A 20,634-nucleotide genomic window follows, 5' to 3' on the forward strand; every position below is an offset into this window, starting at 1 on the left:
ACGGAAGTCGTTAAGGACTAAAAGAAGACGCTATCCTTTTCCTATCTCTATCGTCTTCCCCTCAACTCCGCGCAGGCGCGACGCCCTGACGTCACGTCACCCGAGACGCTTTTCTTTTGAGGCCTTCGGTTCCTGGGCGCCTTGACGTCACTTCCTCCTTAGCGGTCGGACGAGGAGAAGGCGAGATGATCCCGCCGGTGGAGGTTTCCCCGCTGATCAAGGTAACGGAGCCCCGAGTCCGGCGTTGCTCGCTCTCTCGGCGCGGCCAGCCATCCGCGCGCGGCGGGAACCCGAGTCAGGCGCTTCCCCTCCTCTGCCGGAAGGTGACCTCGGAGGAGGAGGTCAAGGAGAGCGGCTGGGAAGCGCCTGGCCTTCTGCGCCTGCGCGTCCGAGGCAGCTGGGCTTCCGAATGCCGGGGGCTGGAAGCCTCAGGCGGCGGGGAGACGGGGTCGGCTCTGGCTCCCAGCCCCTCTCGAAGGGCCTGCGAGGAGAGGGAGAGCCCTGCTGGGTCAGGCCAAGGACCCATCATCATCACCACCACCACCACCAATTTAAAGTACTCATTTTTTAGATAGATAGATAGATAGATAGATAGATTCTTTATTGTCATTACACAAGTGCAACATTGCACAAGTGCAACGAAATTGGATGCCATCCCTTAAAAACAACAAAAGCAAAACAACAACAACAACCAAACAAACCACATTCCAGCCACACCCACACCCACACCCATCAAACTCCCAGGTCACACTATCGAGTTACTGCATTTAAGAAGGCCACAGCTCTTGGATAGAAACTATTTTTCAGTCTATTTGTCCTTGACTTGATGTTTCTGTATCTCCTGCCAGAAGGCAGTAGTACAAACAGACTGTGTCCCGGGTGAGATGCATCCTGCAGGATATTGTTTGCTTTCCTAAGACAACGGGAACCGTACAGTTCTTCCAAAGATGGGAGGGGATGACCAATAATCCTTTGGGCTGTGGTTATGACCTTCTGGAGCACCTTCCTCTTCCTAGCTGTACAGCTGGAGAACCAGGCACAAATTTTACATCCTCAAGATATCAGTGGCTTCCCTTCTTCTCTTTCCATGGTTCATAAATCCCTGCATCTTTTACAAAAAAAACTATGCCATTCAATATTCCATTATTACATCCATCAAAACTTATTTACACTGTTGAATTTACCTTAATGCTGCCAGCGTTTTCAGGTGTACACAGTTATTTCCCATATACAGTCATACCTTGGGTTATAGACGCTTTGGGTTGCGAACCATGCCGAACCTGGAAGTATGGGAATGGGTTACTTCTGGGTTTCGGCGCATGTGCAGAAGTGCTAAATTGCGCTTTGTGCATGCGCATAAGCCCCGAATCGCGACCCACACGTGCGCAGACGCAGCGCTGCAGGTTGCGAACACTGTGGGTTGCGAACGTGCTTCTTGCGCGGATCACGTCCACTGTATTCAATAACCGTTTTCCAATTGATGGTTTTCCGTCCTCCTAAAAGCCTTCCAGTAGGCTTGCCATTCACCCTCTAATCTGTTGACGTGTTTACTTACGAAAACACCTTCAGCCTGGATTTTATGGAGGAAATGCCTGCAAGGTGGCTAACAACTCAAAATGCAAAGTGTGTGTGCGCGCGAATGTTGTGTGTCTTATGCAAATATACTAAAAGGCATTTTCAGATGCTCAGTAGGAATATGAACTGTAATAGCTGAAATGAGAGGAAGCTAATTGGAAAGCCAACTGTTTATGCTTGTTGTTTTAGTGTGGCATCAGTTGTGCATTGGGACTCCCTGTCTTTAGAGATCAGGCCTTTATTCTTTTAACTTTGGTGCCTACGTTTTTGTTCTGTTTTTTGTTTTTATTTGGGCAAACCTATCTAGATATGTTGGTGTCTTTTAATCTCTGTTTAGTTTACTGCTGATTTTAATTGTTTTTGCTTGCTTTTAAATGTTTTCTGTTGATAGTTTTTTATTCTTGTAAGCAGCTTAGAGGTTCGGTTGTAATCAAGTGGTATGTAAAATTTGTTAAAACAAACATGGGCAGAATGTTAAAATGGGTAAAGGTACCTACACAAGCATTTGGCTCTTCACTCAATATTCATAATTGAGCAAAAATCAGTACTTTGAGTAAAACTTAGCCGAATACCATCCTTGTTTTGTGAAACCATTTCCAGAATGGAATGTCCTCCTATTTGACTTTTAGCTTAAGGTGCTTGGCCTTCTATTTTAGCTATAGTGTAAAAGGCTTGTCATAAATCAGGAATAGGGAACCTTTGGACCACCAGATGCTGCTGAGGTGATGGGAGTTGTAGTTCTGCAAAATATGGAGAGCCAAAGGTTCCCCAAACCTGCTCTGAATTGTGTAGTCCTTAAAATCTGAGAACTGCAATGTAAAGTGTTTATGTGTTTGTGTATTTAAGACATGTTCTTTCTGTTTCATCCTTGTGCAATTTATTTTACAGTTTGGCAGGTATTCAGCACTGCTCATTGGGATAGTCTATGGAAAGAAAAGATATGGTAAGGAAAATTGTTATCTAATCCAGGGTTGGGGAGGCTGTGGTCCTCCAGATGTTGTTCTACAACTCTCAGTATCCCTGGCTGTTGTCTATGATGGGGCTGGTGGAAGTTGAGAATCCAACAAGATCTGAAGGGTATCAGGTTCCTTGTGCTTATATAAGCTTCTAATTGATCAATTAGCCATATACAGTTTCTTGCATTTGCGCTTGAAAACAAAATTGTAAATATGAAGATAGGCAGTGATTCTACATTCAAGACACTTGTGATTCTCCATGGATTTACATTATGCAAATGCTTCTGCTTTTCTCCTCTGTTGCTTCTTGTATTCAAGTGTTCCTCTTTCTTATAAATCCCTTGCAAGATGTTCTAGAATAGATCCTCAGTTGTAAAAAGAGTGCCTGGTCACATGAATCTTGTTGCAAACATATATATGTCCAATGTAGTATTGTGCTTTGGCTTGAATCAGTCAGGAATCCCCAGGCTTTGAGTTTATTTGTGTTGTTTTTTTTAGATATGAATAACAGGCACATGTTCACTGAAACACTTTCTATAAAGTATTTTAAAAGCTAGTGTAGAAAATATTCCTGATGAGTTTAAGTCGTGTATCTGTGTTTATCTTTACAAAGCTTTGTAACAATAAAACCAAAAATAATTTACATAAAGTGGAGAAATTATATTGTAGAATCTATTTTCTGGAAAGAATTCCAAGTAGTAAGTTCACTGTTGGTACATATCTGTACATATAAAAAAAATGTAAGAGTGTCATCACCCCGCAGTTTGCTTTGCCACTCACCGGTGGCACTGTAAATTACAGTGTGGAGAGAAGCAGTGCATAGGTGGCCCAGACGAGCTGCAGAGGGACATCCAGAACAGGCTTCAGCAGCCCCCCCCCAGCAGCCCCCATGCCCCACTGGCTCTTCAGCCTGCCAGCTCCAGGCCAGCTGACACCACTACTGGCCACCTTTCTGCTTTCTGGCCAGCTTGGGAATCCACTGCTTCTGCCAGTGTTCAGAAATGCAGAAAAGGCCATGTTTTTAAATTTGAGTCCCCCTAAAGCGCTATGATCTCCTGAGGCATTTCGGGTGTATTTCACTTAAACTTTGAAGTGTTGCATGTATCTAATGAGTTGAAGCAATATGTAGTATACGATGAACACTCAATATTTACTGAGCAAGTCTTCCGTTGGTCAGAAAGATTATAATTCATTTGTAAATATACAGTGGTCATGAGAATTTTTTGTTGTTGTTGTTGATAGACTATTTGAAGCCTATTGCTGAGGAGGAAAGGAGAATAGAAGCAGAGGAGAAGAAGAAGCGTGAGGAAATGGAACGAATTGCAAAAGCACTGGCAGAAGGTATTTTTCCTAAATATAGTCCATCTTTTAAGTTTAAAAACAAGTGTGTGTGTGTGTGTGTGTGTGTGTGTGTGTGTGTGTGTGTGTATAAAATCTTAAAGTACAATGTCTCAAGTTTTATCAGGTCATGTGATGGAAATGATCATAGGTGACACTTAAAATTCTAGTCGCTAAAAAGGTCACTAGTAAAACTCTAGTAAAATTCTAGTCACTAGTAAAACTCTTCACTAAATTGAAGAGTTAACCTTTGGGGAGCATAAGAACAGAAACGGCTCAATTGACTGGATTTCTGTGAGCAGAATTCCACAGTTGATATTCTGTACTGTCCATGGCTTATTTCAAAGAGAAGCTTGTTCTACAAGAAAAAATTGTTTTTGTACATTCTTTTGATGATCTGCCTTAAAAAGAAATCTATTCCCTCACCCGCCTCCTGTAAACCTATAAGAGACTCAAAGCTAAGAACAGTTTGGAACATCTTTCTGAATATTACCAGCTTCCTTGTGTATGGATCTCTGCACAATTCTTTCCTTGCTAAGAGCAGCTTTTGGAAATAACTGAGAAGAAATGGCAGTTATGCGTATAGGAAATTCACTTCCTATCTTAAGATAGACTTGTGTATCATTAAACAATAATTGACTAAATTGCATGGTGTTTGGGGCAGTTCTCTTCTAGTGCAGTTAGAAAAATACTTGGAAGATGTAACAAATAGGATGTTTAACAAGCTCCTGTTAACTACTATGTGTGGTTTAAAAATGGGAATTTGTTGTAAAATGCTTGATGCATTCTTCAGATATATGTAACCACCTATGAACCCCTGCTCTCATCTTGTATTACAATGTATTTCATATTATGGGGACAATTAAATGGCTGCATTCTTGACCGTCTTACAGTATTTAATGAAGATTGCAGAAATCAGCTGCCAACAGTATATCTGACATAGCTTGCTGCAGTATATTTAGTCTGTATACTCTGGTGTTATTTGAATGCTGAACCAATTATCTTAATCGTTTTATTCTTTCCTTTTCAGCTAGCGACGATTCAATACTGAAATAAACCTGCTTGATCTTCATCTTCACCTTTTAATATCCAATGTATGAAATTTTGAAGTAGTTGATCTCAAGTGTCAAACACAAACTTATTTACATCAATAAACAGTTGCTGGAAGAGCTGTTGTCAGATTCACTAATGTGCAAAGTACAAATGGCATAAAATCATCTCCTTCATATTTAACTAGCAAGCAGGAGGTTTGCATATATTACTTTTCATGCGGCAATATTTGTGAAAATCGAAGCAGTATCTAATTCTCAGCTGTCTGTGTGAAAGAACACTTGGTTTCCTTGCGCTGCTGCTGGGTTAGGGTTGTAGACTTTTCCAGATAATAGGACAGTAAGTTACAAGTAAGCCGCTTGTAGGGGGTGTAGTTGTTGCACTTCTAGGCAATACAATTGGCCTGTTTGCTTGTGTAATAAATAGATTTCAGTACACAACTTCAAAAGATGAACTGACTGGGTGGCATAGGAATGTATGTTAAAACACCAATAATTTCATCAGTGTCAGCCTTGGAAACTTAAGTCTGTATGTACAAGTATTTCATACTACATTTTGTGTGGCCAGTTCTAATACCTTTGGAAACATGTGTTAAATAAAAAGCAAACTTCATTTATTCAAATTGTTTTGTTATGCTTCCTGTAAAGCAGGCATCCCCAAACTCGGCCCTGCAGATGTTTTGGGACTACAACTCCCATCATCCCTAGCTAACAGGACCAGTGGTCAGGGATGATGGGAATTGTAGACCCAAAACATCTGCAGGGCCAAGTTTGGCGGTGCCTGCTGTAAAGAGATGCTGCCTCATAAGAGTTTGCACGATGGCATTTGATGGCAATCAAAAACCGATTCTAGTAGTTGGAATCCATTGTAGGATGAAGTGCACAAAAGCCAGACAAATTATTATTTATTTATTAAATTTATTAAATATTATTTATTAAAATTATACTGCCCTATACCCGCAGGTCTCAGGGCCGTTCACAATATAAAATCATAAAATCACAATACCAAACTACAAAATACATTACAAAAATAAGAACAGCCCAATAATCCCCCTTCCCTAACACATTTTAATAATGGCCTGAGCTTGTTCTGGACATTGGCTTCTGGCTCTGTATGGGTAGACACGCACTCATACATTTATTTACTTTTATTTCATAAAACCTTTACATTGCTTGATTGTTAAAAAAAGAAAAAAACAACCCTCAAAGCAGTTTATAAAAACCTACCCATTGTGCAATGATTACGCTGCAACTGATGATGCTTCTGTCAGACTGCCTGCATTTTGGTCTTTAGTTGGGGTATAAATGGGTTTCTTGCATTCAGAGCCAGGCATGTTCTGTTGCGAGAATAAAGGAAGATAGGAAAAGCATGTGAACCTCCCTGAGGCAAGAATGGGGTGAAAAGACAATGGGGAAAACCTTGTGTTTCTGTGCTCATCCTAGAGTGTGTCAGTGAAGTAAACCCCAAAGAATAGGGAGGAAGCAATATGCACACCCAGTTGAAGCGGAGGTGACAGGGAGTTGGTGGACAAGCGGGAGAATAGGTCTGCTGATCAGCTGGCTGGAGAAGATGGATGCTTGGTAGCTCTGCCAGCTCTTCATGGCTTGTCTTGGTGTAGCTTATTATCAAGCCAGCTGTGGTGGAGGGGGAACTATTGCTAAATTCCATGGGATCTGTGCTACGGGATTCCATCTCGTCCCCCATTGGTTTTTCAGGGCTGAAAACCTCCTAGCTATCCAGGTGTTGCCAAATTCCAAACACTTCCCAAACCCACATTCCTGACTTGACAATGAAGGGAGGTGGAATGCTACAATGCCCAGAGGGCCACTTGGAGCTGTATAAAACTGCTAACTGAAGTAATCTGGGAGTTTGTAGCGAAGTGTCATCGATATGCAGATGACACCCAACTCCCTTTCATCCAATTCAGGTGAGACAGATTGGGTAAACCAGTGTCTGGGTGTGTTAGTGAAGTGGATGAGGTCCAGTAAACTGAAATAGAATGCAGATTAGTCCTTTCGGTGGGCGGTTCATCTGCATGGGTTTGTGATGGTCCATTTCTCTGAAGGGACATGATCGCAATCTACAGAGTTGATTGTGGATCCATCTTTGTGTTGGAAGTGTCTGTGACCCTCTCTGGACCAAGAGAGCAGGGAATACTGATCTATAAACTGGTTACCTTCAGATTATATACAGTACTGCCTTTGAAGAGCATTTGGAAACTGCAGTTAGTCCAAAACAAAAACATTTGGGGTCTATATAAATATTCAAGTCAGTTAAATTATTACTGTTTAGCTGTTAACTCGATTTTACTCAGTAAACAAGTTACAGGTATAGTATGTCCCAAAGCAGATATAAATCAAGCAACAACATTGTGGTCTTTCTTTTGTTTGTTAATAAAACCTTCAGGTTTCTTTCTTTCTTTTGCAAAATCTGATGCTCAGCTGAGAGTAGCGCAAGTGAAGATAGTTATTTCTTGTAATTTCTCGACCGTTAAAAGCATTCTAGAAGCAGCTTAAAAATATTAATTTCATCCAGAATTCTCAGGGTTGTCAGGAACAACAATATTCTTCCGTAAAATAAATTTGATTTTTGTGCCTGGGTGCAAAAATGGCATGCGAATAAAACGAACGAAGGAATTATTTTTTTTTTTTGCAAATAAATTTTTATTGTTTTCAACATGTAATTCTATTTCCAACAGTCCTTAATGTCACATTATAATCCCTTTGACTCTGCCAAGTCCTGACTTCCCTCCCTCCCGACCGCTGGTATATACATCACACACTTTTTGCATATATTATTGTCATAACTCTACTGTTTTACATTGGAGGTGTTATTCCAGCCCTGCTAGTGTCTTAATATTTTGGTTGTTCTCCTTTATATATTCAATAAATTTATTCCAATTTTTATTGTATCTCTGGTCCTCTTGGTCCCGGATCCTTCCTGTCAATTTGGCAAGTTATCATCTTCACCTGCCACTCCTGGATGGTTGGTATATCTTGTGTTTTCCATCTTTTGGGCCAGTAAAGTTCTTGCGGCGGCTGTGGCGTACCTGAACAAGTTCTGGTCTTTTATTTTAATTTCTTTTAATTTCTAATAAGGAAGGAATTATTAGCTGGTCCATCATACATGATTCTCCTTAACGGTGGGACCAATGTTTAAAACGCCAAATTTTAAAGGGAAAAAATGGGACTGGGACTTGAGCGCGTTGTTGCCACTGGGGGCCGGCAGCGAGCAGCCTCCCTCCCTCCTCCTCCTCCTCCTCCTCCTCCGATTCGGCCCTTGAGCCCAAAGGAAGGCGGAGCCCCGGAGGCCTTCGAGCGTCCCGAGCGAGGAGGTGCAGCCTCCGTTTCCCCATTTCATGCTGGCCTTCCTCGCGCGAGCGCCCCGTCCTCTCCTCTCCGGCTCAGCTGGCAGCCCAGGGAGGGCTATGGCGGCGGCGCGCCAAGGTTTGCGCAGCAGCAGCAGCAGCAAGAAACTGGTGGAGTGTTTCTACGACGTGCTGTCTCCGTATTCCTGGCTGGGATTCGAGGTAACAGCGCTGGAAGAAGGGGGCCTGGAGGGGGGGCCGGGACAGTCCCCCCCTCTCCCCCCAGATTGCAGCACCCTGCTGGCACAGCCGCCCTTGCACCCCTCTCCAAGAACTCCGGCGCAACTTTGTTTTGCTCAGATGTCCACTTTCCGCGGGTCCCGTCGGGTTTCCTTCCGTACTTAGGAGGGTCCCGAAAAGTAGAATTGCAAAGTCGGAAGTGTCCTGGTCGACCTGCGATCGACAGGTAGATCGCCGGTGTGCTTCCGGCCGATCGCGGTAGTTCAATAAAAGTGATCGCCCGGTCGCCCCTGAGCGCTCGTGACGCGCCCCGGGCTGTTAACGCATTTAGTCCCCGCGTCGGCTGCTGCGCGTGGGAAGCAGGGAGGGCTGCGAAACGCAGAGTGAGGCCAACAGGTGTTTGGATTACAATACTGTGTTCTGGAAGAACAACCCGTTAAATCTAAAACTGCACACACTGGCAATCCGAGGCTGCAGTTCCACGCGGGGATTTCACCCGGGAGCAGCCTTCCAAGTACTGCCACCTTGCACAAGAACCAGGTGCAAAGGTAGCTCAGCTGGTTACAGCCTGGTGCTGATAATGCCAAGGTTGCAGGTTCGATCCTGTATGGGGTAGCTGCATATTTCTGCATTGCAGGGGGTTGGACTAGAAGGCATGCCCAACTCTTTAGAGACTGCGATCTACTGCCAATATAATAAAACTGGCAGTGATCTATCCATTGTCATTGCCCAGAGTTGATGAGCTTTTTTAAGGGGAGAGTCTTACCCATGAGTAGGCAAACTAAGGCCCAGGGGCTGGATCTGGCCCAATCGCCTTCTAAATCTGGCCCGCGGACGGTCCGGGAATCAGCGTGTTTTTACATGAGTAGTCTGTGTGCTTTTAGTTAAAATGCATCTCTGGGTTATTTGTGGGGCATAGGAATTCGTTCATCTCCCCCCCCCCCAAAAAAAATATAGTCTGCCCCCCCACAAAGTCTGAGGTACAGTGGACCGGCCCCCTGCTGAAAAAGCTTGCTGACCCCTGGTCTTACTCAGCAGTTATTGTGATAATGCTGCCATTTGACTGCTGCATTAAATTGAGTGAGCAAAGGATGGTAATTCTAAGTGCATTTTATAAATAAAATAAAGGAACTGACTCTGAAATGGAAGCAGCTCTGGCAGCTTTTTCAAATACCCAGAGGGATCTCAGCTTCCCAAATACCTGGTACCTTTGTACAGTATAAATACCTTTGTCTGAACTTTGCCTTGTTTACTGCTGCTGCTGAAAGTGCTGCAACTTTCCAACTGTTACTTATCTCTTCCATGTGCCAATTGCGGGTGTTCATTAGGAATTGAACCAAATAGTTTGCCAAGCTGTACAGAGGTCGCTTCCAACCAATCTGCCCATAGAGCATTCATCCTGAATGCAGAAGGGGGTCGCCTTTGCCTTAAGCATAGAAATTTTAAAGTTTAGAAATGATGTTCATAGCTAGCATGACGCGGGTGCTGGCTTTAGAAACTTGTAGAATGGCATGTGCTAATGATGCAGGAAGTTTGGGCAGGTGTTTGGTCTAGATGATTAATCACCAGAGGAATACAGGAGTTGGTTGATCCTGCCATTTATTTGACAAGGCTAGATGGCCGCCTTCTCATCCTTTTCAGCTCTTGCCCCAGCCCAATTGAGATTCCTCCGTAGTTTGCTCAAATAGTCAAGGCTACTGTTCAGATTAGGGACGCGGGTGGTTCCGTGGGTTAAACCACAGAGCCTAGGACTTGCTGATCAGAAGGTCGGCGGTTCGAATCCCCACGACGCGGTGAGCTCCCGTTGCTCAGTCCCTGCTCCTGCCAACCTAGCAGTTCGAAAGCACGTCAAAGTGCAAGTAGATAAATAGGTACCGCTCTGGCGGAAAGGTAAACGGTGTTTCCGTGCGCTGCTCTGGTTCACCAGAAGCAGCTTAGTCATGCTGGCCACATGACCCGGAAGCTGTATGCTGGCTCCCTCGGCCAATAAAGCGAGATGAGCGCCCAACCCCAGAGTCGGTCACGACTAGACTCCACCACACTCCTTGGCAGCAAATTCCACTGTCGAACAGCTCTTACTGTCAGGAAGTTCTTCCTAATGTTTAAAGATTCCACCTAAACATTAGGAAGAACTTCCTGACAGTAAGAGCTGTTCGACAGTGGAATTTGCTGCCAAGGAGTGTGGTGGAGTCTCCTTCTTTGGAGGTCTTTAAGCAGAGGCTTGACAACCATGTCAGGAGTGCTCTGATGGTGTTTCCTGCTTGGCAGGGGGTTGGACTCGATGGCCCTTGTGGTCTCTTCCAACTCTATGATTCTATGATTCTATGATTCTAATGGTCAGGGGTCCCTTTACCTTTACCTTACTGTTCAGATTGCATGTTTAGAACTCATGTTTAGAACTCTCGCTAAGCTGTGTCTTTGCATTCCTCTTGTTTTCTGGCATTAACTTGATTTTATCTTTGGGCTTCCCCCAATGTCTATTCATGATACATTCTTAATCTTGCATCTGATGAAGTCGTTTATTCCCTGCAAAAGTTCATACCATGGTGAGCCTGTTTCTGAAGTACCACCTGCAACCTGTCTCTTTTACCCTGTTGCAGACTAACGCAGATGCTGTTTTGAATCTGCCTTGCAAAAGTTGCCTTCTGTAACCTGCCTGCTGCCTCTCAATAGCTTTATTTCTCTGCCTCTGCCCATCTCTCTCTGTCTCTCCTCACATGTCAGTTTTGAGCTGCTGATGATCATCGCTCAACTTTCCTCACTGATGTAGGTTCTCTGCCGCTACCGTCCCATCTGGAACATGGATCTGCGCTTCCGACCTGTTTTCCTTGGAGGCATAATGCACTCGACTGGTAAGTGCTGATTAACAGAACTGAGTTCAACTGAAATGTACTGTATTTTTCGCTCCATAAGGCGCACCGGACCATAAGGCGCACCTAGTTTTTAGAGGGGGAAATCAAGGAAAAAAAAATCCTGTCCGCTTCTCCCAGAGCTTCTGGGGCTGCCGGGGGAAGCCTGTGTCCCCCCCAGCCCCAAAGAGCAAAGAAGCCAAGACAGCGAGTGGGATCCTCCTCTTTAGCCACGCGCAACCTCTCCAGAGGGGCTGCGCGTGGCTATGGCAATACCCCCACCTCCCGCAAAATCCCACAGGAGCCGCGCACCCTTTAAGGAGCGCGCGGCTCCTGCGGGCTTTTCTACGAGGAGGGAGAAGGGACTGACGCAGCCAGTCAGTCCCTTCTCCCTCCTGGAGAAAAGCCTGCAAGAACCGCGTGGAGCTTGTGTGTGGCTCTTGGGGGCTTTTCCTGCCTGCCTCCCCCCTGCATTCGCTCCATAAGACGCACACACATTTCCCCTTACTTTTTAGGAGGGAAAAAGTGTCTCTTATGGAGCGAAAAATACGGTATATAAAATATGTAGACGAGAACTACATTCCATATTGGTCTCTTTCTTGCATACCCCCTTAAGATGCAGTCTTGCCCTGGGAAAATAAAACTACCATTTCCCAAGTCATCAAGGCCTGTAAAATTAGGTTTCTTCCCCAAGCAAGTGTTGCTTTCATATTCGTTTTGTTTTCATTGCTTGCTTTCGGTATTATCAGGGAATCTAGCTGCGTCATGCATTGCAGATCCTGCATTGAGTGGCTGTGAAGGCTAATTTTGATGAAGTTCATTTAAGGAAGATGAAACAACAACACCTCAGGCTGTTGATATAGCTATGGCTGTTTCTGGACTGGGAGAGCCTGGTTGCTGTTGTCCATGCACTGGTAACTTCCAGGCTAGATTACTGCAATGTGCTGTATGTGGGACTACCCTTGAGGTCGGTCTGGAAGGTGATGCAGAATGCCATTGTTTGGCTGCTCTCAGGAGCAATGTATCCACTGTTGAAAGAAGGGCACTAGTTGCCAGTTAGGTACTGGGCTACGTTTATGGTACTGGTTTTTGGTGTAGACAGTCTTATGCAGTGTGGACCTGAAAAATGGTCACACCCCTTATATACCCAATTAAGTGACTATGGGGTGCGGTGCCCATCTCGCTTTCAGGCTGAGGGAGCCGGCGTTTGTCCACAGACAGCTTTCCAGGTCACATGGCCAGCATGACTAAACCGCTTCTGGCACAATGGACACTGTGACGGAAACCAGAGTGCCATTTACTTTCCCGCTGCAGTGGGACCTATTTATCTCCTTGCACTGGTGTGCTTTTGAACTGCTAGGTTGGCAGGAGCTGGGGCAGAGCAACGGGAACTCATTCCTTCATGGGGATTCGAACCGCCGACCTTCTGATGGGCAAGCCCAAGAGGCTCAGTGGTTTAGACCACAGCGCCACCCGCGTCCCATGATGATGATGACGACGACGATGTAAGGATGAGAGGTCGTAAGACATAGTAGCCTCTGTCTCTGAAATCTCCTTATCCTCCGCAACAGGTAACAGACCCCCAGCATTGGTGCCCAAGAAAGGAGAGTACATGTCGAAGGACCTCCTGCGAATGGCAAAATTCTACCAGGTGCCACTGCATCTCGTAAAGGATTTCCTAGGGTCTGTTCTTGAGAAGGGTAAGCAGAGGGAGATGTTTGGTGGGGATACATGGAGATAATGGAGAAGAACTGAGAAGCGTTGCACAATGACTCCATGGCAGCTCCAAGTCCAAATGAAACTGCCCCACAAAAATAGGACTCTCTCAGCAAGTGCACAGTTTTTATGCAAGCCAAGCCTTCCTAATAAGGGTTTTTTAATGTGGGGGTTGGCCTCTTCTTCTTTGACAGGGCACTGTCAAATCATCAAATTTGCTGATGACACTACGGTGGTGGGGCTCATTTCAGGAGGGGATGAGTCCGCCTATCGGGACGAGGTGGAGCGGCTCTGTGTTTGGTGTGGAGAGAACAATCTGGCTCTTAATACAGCTAAGACCAAGGAATTGGTGGTGGATTACAGGACAAAAAAGGCGGTCATTCAGCCCTTGTATATCAACGGGGAACGGGTGGAGAGGGTGGCGGAATTCAGGTTTTTGGGAGTGACTATCGATCAGGGCATGACTTGGAGCGCAAATACCACTGCTCTGGTGAAGAAGGCTCAGCAGAGAATTTATTTCCTCAGACTTTTAAAGAAGAACAATCTGAGTGAGAAACTGCTGGTGTCCTTCTACCGAGGCTCCATAGAGAGCATTCTCACATACTGTATTTGTGCTTGGTTCTCCAGTTGTACAGCTAGGGAGAAGAAGGTGCTCCAGAAGGTCATAACCACAGCCCAAAGGATTATTGGTCATCCTCTCCCATCTTTGGAAGAACTGTACGGTTCCCGTTGTCTTAGGAAAGCAAACAACATCCTGCAGGATTCATCTCACCCGGGATACAGTCTGTTTGCACTACTGCCTTCTGGCAGGAGATATAGAAACATCAAGTCAAGGACAAATAGACTGAAAAATAGTTTCTATCCAAGAGCTGTGGCCTTTTTGAATGCTGTAACTCGATAGTGTGACCTGGAAGTTTGATGGGTGTGGGTGTGGGTGTGGCTGGAATGTGGTTTGTTTGGTTGTTGTTGCTGTTTTGCTTTTGTTGTTTTTTTAAGGGATGGCATCCAATTTCGTTGCACTGTGCAATGTTGCACTTGTGTAATGACAATAAAGAATCTATCTATCTATCTATCTTATTTATTTTTCTTTTTTTGGTATTTTGTAGCAATGGATTCCTCCCCTCTTGACATTTATGCTGACTCTGGTGCTTTTTGTGCCCAAATGCAGGCAGTCTGAAAGCCATGCGCTTTGTCACAGCCGTGGATATGGCAGAGCCGCAGTTTTTAGAGCCCGTGTCTAGAGAACTTTGGATGCGCATTTGGTCCCGTGTGAGTATGGTTGTACTCATGCATCTCTCCAGGTGCTTCTGGGCCTGTCACGATTATTTCTTCCGTTTATTAATTGCACAAATAAAGCAGGGCATCCCCGCCCCCGTTTATCAAAATATATGGCTTTGATTAAAATAACAGGGCCCAGAATCCCTCCGTATACTTGTATATTCCTATATTTCTATATTCTTGTGTGTTTCGGTTGTTTCTCTACCCTCTCCTCTGTAAGGAACGTCCCACTGCTTCTCACTGTATCAGCGTGTTTGAAAATGCAGTAAAAGTTAAATATATAAAGTAATTACTTTTTATCCAGGATGCTTAGGCAAGATAGTTGAAATGCCCTGGGCCAGGTTTTGCACAGTTTTCAACCCCCCCAAATCAGATGCATCACTCTGTGGTGGCTCTCCATGGGCTCCTTAAATCTCTTTTTACTGTCTCCCAAGGCTGTATTATAGCACTTAGGAGCCACAGCCCAGGACTGATAGACTCTGCTCCTCTTTGATGGGACCAACAAAGTTCTATAGGTCTGGGTGGAATGAAAAAACAAGGGGCAAATATAACTTGCAGGGTCTCTCCATAGAAATCATTTTATTTATTTATTTATTTATTTATTATTATTATTCATTAAACTTACTTGTCGCTTGTCACCTGAAGGTCTCCAAGTGACTTGCAGCAAATAAAAATATACAATACATAATACTATAGGGGGGAAGTGTGTGGGGTGTGTGTGTCATATTATACGCTAATATTTCATATAACAAAAGATTTATGGAAAAACAAAAAAGAACATACCAGCCATATAAATAATAGCAAACATTATTAGCAATGCTCAAATAATAAACAGAGCAATTCTCTGACCGCTAATTAGCAAACAAACAAATAAAAACCCAGCCTCCAGAGCCCTCCTGGGATGGTCCAGCATGTCTCTTCTCCCTTCAGCAAAGCAGGAAGAGTTTTACCTGCGTGCAGTTGACACGGCTACTGCTCCTCAAAATTCCAAGCCATGCGCCATTCCTGTCACCCTTCACTTCAGTGTGATCATTGTAGCTATAGCTTTGGTGAAGTGAACTTCTGTTCCTGGTACCCATCTCCGTTAGGATCAGGGAGGGATAACAGTCCTCCCGTTGGCCAAGGGGTGAAGGAAGTTGGTAGTTCGGAAAGTGCCACAGGTTCTACACTCCTGATTGAAGTGAGTGACATGGCACCCTTGTCCGTGTGTGTGTGTGTGTGTGTGTGTGTCTTGGAGCTTTGTTCCTTGTAGCAGAAGGAAGTTAATTATTTTTGATATCTTCACTCTCCCTTGCACAGTCAGTCTCTTGTCCATGAAAGATTTGTAATCGGTTGCCTTACTCCTTGTCTCTTCAGGATGAAGACATAAGCCAGCCAGAGAGCATCTTAGCAGTAAGTTTCTTTCTCTTGCGGTTCTGCAGCGCTGCCTGTACTCCCGTTTGTGACACACCCTGGTCTAGATGAGCGCTTTTCATCCTTGCATCTCCTGCTGCTGTTAGACCTCAGCCTCCTATCACCCACAGTCCATTTGGTCAATAGTTGGGGATGATGGAAGTTGCGGTCCAACAGCATTTGGGGACCTGAGGTTGACCTGAGGTGCTGTAGACTTGCCTGTGGAGATCTACTGAGTGATTGTTCTTCTATTGCGACAGAAGTTTATACTCTTGACTTCATGATTGCGGACCTGCAGGAACAGCTTTTCAGGTAACCTTGCAGTGCAGAAGGATTAGCTTTGTAGTTCTAGCTAGTCAGACAGAAAATATGCAGAAGAGGATTTGCATGGTTTTATTTTCCTCTTGGGACTGTCGGTTAAACCACAGAGCCTAGGCTTGCTGATCAGAAGGTCAGCGGTTCGAATCCCCGCGAGGGGGTGAGCTCCCGTTGCTCGGTCCCTGCTCCTGCCCACCTAGCAGTTCAAAAGCACGTCAAAGTGCAAGTAGATAAATTGGTAGTGCTCCAGCAGGAAGGTAAACGGCGTTTCCGTGCGCTTCTCTGGTTCGCCAGAAGCGGCTTAGTCATGCTGGCCACATGACCTGGAAGCTGTACGCCAGCTCCCTCGGCCAGTAAAGCGAGATGAGCACTGCAACCCCAGAGTTGGCCATGACTGGACCTAATGGCCAGGGGTCCCTTTACCTTTACCTATTTTCCTCCAAGCATGGCTTTCTTGGTGTTGTCCCCCTTTTTTAAGGGGGGGAAAACTGACTTAAATGAAAGCAATTCAGTGTAGCTTTAGACTGCTTTATGCACTCCCTGGTGAAAATTCTCTGTGCCCGCATATTCAGAACATCCTGCTACGTGACCTGCATCTTATTTCCTTTGCAGTGTTTTGTGCTATTTAGTATGTATAGGAAGGATCTGTGGTTAAGTGGTAGGCTGTGTGCTTTGTGTACTGAAAGCCCCGTGGTGAGTCTCTGGCAGCTTCAGCCAAGCAGGCCTGGCAAAGATCTTTGCCCAGTACTCTGCAGAGCCATTTTCTGTCCAGGGAGGCAATGCTCAGCTGTGTGGGCCATATGGTCAGAATTTAGCCTAGCTTAATATTGACAATGAGGGACACGGGTGGCGCTGTGGGTAAAACCTCAGTGCCTAGGGCTTGCCGATCGCATGGTCGGCGGTTCGAATCCCCGCGGCGGGGTGAGCTCCCGTCTTTCGGTCCCAGCTCCTGCCCACCTAGCAGTTCGAAAGCACCCCTGAGTGCAAGTAGATAAATAGGTACCGCTTTATAGTGGGAAGGTAAACGGCGTTCTGTGTGCTGCACTGGTGCTGGCTCGCCAGAGCAGCTTCGTCACGCTGGCCACGTGACCCGGAAGTGTCTCCAGACAGCACTGGCCCCCGGCCTCTTAAGTGAGATGGGCGCACAACCCTAGAGTCGGACACCTTTTTAATATTGACAATCTGGGAGCAAGTCATTTCATGTGTGTGCATCTAACCTGGCAAGGTTGCAAAACCAGCACTTCCCCTGCCTGCTGGCTGCACCTGCTTCTCAGCAAAGCAAATTCGTTTTTTTGTTTTTGCTGTGCTCTCTTTTAAAATACTCCATGCCGGTTAAATTCCTGTGTCAGTACTGGAGACCTTTTCAAGCGTTATCCAATTAACCTTGGCTATAGCGACTGCGGCGCCTGCTTTTCTCCATCTGTCTCTTTTCAGGCTGCAGAGAGAGCAGGGTTGTCCTCGGACCAAGCTCGGAAACTTCTGGAAATGAGTTCCTCACCAGAGGTGAAGAATCGCCTGAAAGCTACAACAGATGAAGCACTAAAATATGGGGTGAGAGACTGGCATCGCATCAGGCCAGGGCGGGGGAAGCTGTGGTCCTGCAGATGCTGCTGGACTCCCCAGCTGCCATCAGCGCCAGCCAGTAGGGTCAGTGACTAGCAATGATGGGAGTTCGAGTCCAACAGATGTCTTGAGTTCTGCTGGTTCCTCATCCTTGCAAATACTTTATCAGGAGCTGTGCATCTTCTACCCCCTGCCCCTTTTTCCTGAAGGGTTACCTGGAGGAATCAAGTGCCTGGATGTCCAAACAATAGGGAAACAGGCCATCTGCTTTGGATGCAGAAGGTCGCAGGTTCAATCCTCATTGGAGTCCTTCCGAGAGAAGAGACAGTATAGATTTACAACACTGGTTTGCAGAAGGTCATAATTAGTTCAGAGGCTGCAGAGGAGAGAAGCTGGGAAATATTGGGAGGGGAGCAGCACCAGGGAAGAGACAGCTGACAGACTCAGTGTCTTTAGAAAGCATTCCAGACCCTCCCCCTTCTCCCAGAACCTGGTGAGCATGGAAAGTAGGAGAACAGAAAGCTCAGAGGCAGAAAGCATAGATCTGCCAACATAGGGATGACGTGTAATAGGAGAGACGCAGGCAGTGGGGCTTTACTTGGAGCAATGCCATTACTGCATTGGAGAGGCATTTTTCAGAGCTGTGAATATTGAGTAAAATATTTGGGTATCTTGCGTATCTAATTCTTGGCTGCCCACCATGGAAGGGATTGGATTCCCTGAAGCCAGGCAGGGCTGGTCTGAAATCTTGGAGAGCTGCTGGCAGCCAGCGAAGACAGTACTCAGCAAGTACTCTGTGAGATGTACCAATATACTGATTCAGTATAAAATTCCTAAATCTGTGTGTCCTGGTCAGCCACCGGGCTTTTAAGCTACCGCATTTTTCGCTCTATAGGACGCACTTTTTCCCCTCCAAAAATTAAGGGGAAATGTGTGTGTGTCTTATAGAGCGAATGCAGGCTGCGCCGCTAAGCCCAAAGGCAGAACAGGGAGACGGAGCACTGCGGAGCGCTCCGTCTCGCTCTTCTAGCTTGGGGATGGCTGTGCGCAAAGCCTCTGCAGGGCAGCGGGCCGCTGCACTCCAAAGGCTTCAGGGATCTTTGAGGCTGGCGGTGGGGGAAAGCAGCACTTCCCCCCACCGCCAGCCCCACAAGCTCGGGTGAATGCACCTTGAACCTTGTTTTAGAGGGGGAGAACAAGAAAAACAAAATTTTCCCTGTTCTCCCCCTCCTATGGTTCGGTGAGTCCTATGATCCGGTGCATCCTATGGAGCAAAAAATATGGTACTTTCAGTCAACCTAACAGAACGGAAGTGACCACATTCTCTTCCCAATGTTCGAGCTCTGATATATATTCTATCTTTCTTAAGAACCCAAGTGTAAGATAAATCTGCAGCCACCGAACACAGAAGGCAACTTGAACCCGTTTGAGTTTCGCAGGTTCATGTACATTGCATCAAAGTGTGTAGATGAAGCAGTGCCCCCTTTGTGACTCTTGTGTCGTATGTCTTCCTTCAGGCATTTGGGCTGCCATGTTTTGTCGCTCACGTTAATGAAGAGCCTCACCTTCTCTTCGGTTCGGATCGTTTGGAGCTGCTGGGACATCTCTTGGGTGAGTGTTTTTAATGCTATTGCCTATCATTTAATGGTCTTTCAGGTTCCAGTTTGGACTAACATGCCAAAAGGAAAGTCCTGGCCACTTGCAGGTAGGTACTTAAAAAACCTCAACAACTTTAAATACCTCAGGCTGTATACTGAATATTCCAGTCCATGCTGTTCACTCTGTCTAGAGATTCTCAGGTTATTCAGGAGCCCCCCGACACAAATGTGGTACCTTTAGCATGACTGAATGCTCCTTCATTTAATCCTTTTGTGGCTGACAAAAGAGTTATTGCCTAGCCTAGTTTTCACTGTGCTGGGAATTATTGATAGAGGAGTATTCAGTTTTGTAAGCATCTGCCTTCAGGTTGAATTTGCTTAGCTTAGGCATCACTCTGATGGCTCTTTGGAGAGTTTGATCCCTTCCCCTTGTCTGACTTCCTGTAAAATGCCCAGACTTCTGAGGCAGTTGTAGTCAAAAGCTGCCTTAATCTAGTAACCTGTCAGATGAAGTAGGGAATGAATGTTATTTTTCTGCTGCTGCTATTGAATTGGTGTGTTGATTTAACTTGTTGCTTCTTTAAGACCCCCTTCTGCATTCTGAATCTAATTTGCTCTTTGATTCCGACTTGTTTCACAGGAGAGAAATGGCTGGGACCAGTTCCCACATCTTCTAAGCTTTAGCTGAGAGTTACGGAGGAACAATGCAATTTCTAAGCCACAAAGGTTTGGGAGTGTCTGCTTCTACAAGGTGAACACAGGAGGGCTGATGGGCAGAAGGCAACCCCATAAACACGATTTGTGATACTAGAGAAGGCAACACAGCGATGATATCAACATGCAGTGCACCTCAATCACAGTGGTGTATGTCTAACACACATTTGACCCGTGTGAGTTGCTGGCATACTGGAGATGTAGATATGCATTAACAGAGAAGCTTCACTTTTAGTTGCTTGTTTTGGTTGCTGCTTCCGGCAATATAGTTAGTTGGTTGCAGAAATTGATACAGATGGTGAGTCAATGAGGTGCGTATTGCTCTTCATGAGAGACTGCTCTTTGTTGGGGATATGTAATGGCATAATAAAAGGGGCCTGGAGGTGTATCTTGTCCAACTTGGTCATTAGAGGGCTTCAAAGTGCTGTGGACAACAGCACAGCTCCCCTGCGCCATTCCCAGAAGTGTTGCATAATAGCAACATTTGATTCTTTTCTGAAATTCAGATGTGTTACAAACATCGGAAACTGACACGCACTAGGTCTCTGTAGTCCGGTAGTGTCTACTCTGACTGCCAACAACTCTTGGGGTATCAGAGGGTCTGTCACGACCTCCGCTACCAACAAGAAATGCCAGGAATTGAGAACCTTCTTCATACGCTACGTGCGTGCACCATCAGTGAATCTTAATTTCATTCAGACACAACATGAAACAGCTGTTTGGTACAGTGGTACCTCGGG

At 45.5% G+C, this 20,634-nt stretch overlaps 2 protein-coding genes across 2 annotated transcripts; both read left to right on the forward strand.

The window, feature by feature from the left end:
* Positions 1-91: 91 nt before the first annotated feature.
* Positions 92-5,036, forward strand: ATP5ME (ATP synthase membrane subunit e). Its single transcript, XM_081845808.1, has 4 exons — positions 92-221; positions 2,464-2,518; positions 3,774-3,872; positions 4,900-5,036. The coding sequence occupies exons 1-4, from the start codon at positions 186-188 to the stop codon at positions 4,923-4,925; spliced, it is 216 nt and encodes a 71-aa protein (XP_081701934.1). The 5' UTR covers positions 92-185; the 3' UTR covers positions 4,926-5,036.
* Positions 5,037-8,225: 3,189 nt separating this feature from the next.
* On the forward strand, positions 8,226-20,282 carry GSTK1 (glutathione S-transferase kappa 1). The gene is made up of 8 exons (XM_081845586.1): positions 8,226-8,448; positions 11,237-11,318; positions 12,887-13,015; positions 14,200-14,300; positions 15,666-15,701; positions 17,454-17,570; positions 19,100-19,193; positions 19,821-20,282. Exons 1-8 carry the CDS (start codon positions 8,278-8,280, stop codon positions 19,862-19,864), a joined length of 774 nt encoding a protein of 257 aa, XP_081701712.1. The 5' UTR covers positions 8,226-8,277; the 3' UTR covers positions 19,865-20,282.
* The last annotated feature ends 352 nt before the right edge of the window (positions 20,283-20,634 follow it).

The sequence above is a fragment of the Podarcis erhardii genome (genome assembly GCF_964252035.2).
Source record: "Podarcis erhardii genome assembly, chromosome: 17".
Classification (NCBI taxonomy): Eukaryota; Metazoa; Chordata; class Lepidosauria; order Squamata; family Lacertidae; genus Podarcis; species Podarcis erhardii.

What these genes read in the sequence shown, in the direction of transcription:
- GSTK1 (XM_081845586.1), top strand. Translation starts at nt 8,278, where the DNA reads ATGCTGGCCTTCCTCGCGCGAGCGCCCCGTCCTCTCCTCTCCGGCTCA. An exon ending in ATTCCTGGCTGGGATTCGAG is followed by an intron (nt 8,449 to 11,236) that starts GTAACAGCGCTG and finishes TCACTGATGTAG; the next exon opens with GTTCTCTGCCGCTACCGTCC. An exon ending in AGGGTCTGTTCTTGAGAAGG is followed by an intron (nt 13,016 to 14,199) that starts GTAAGCAGAGGG and finishes GCCCAAATGCAG; the next exon opens with GCAGTCTGAAAGCCATGCGC.
- ATP5ME (XM_081845808.1), top strand. Translation starts at nt 186, where the DNA reads ATGATCCCGCCGGTGGAGGTTTCCCCGCTGATCAAG. An exon ending in AGGTTTCCCCGCTGATCAAG is followed by an intron (nt 222 to 2,463) that starts GTAACGGAGCCC and finishes TTTATTTTACAG; the next exon opens with TTTGGCAGGTATTCAGCACT. An exon ending in CTATGGAAAGAAAAGATATG is followed by an intron (nt 2,519 to 3,773) that starts GTAAGGAAAATT and finishes TGTTGTTGATAG; the next exon opens with ACTATTTGAAGCCTATTGCT.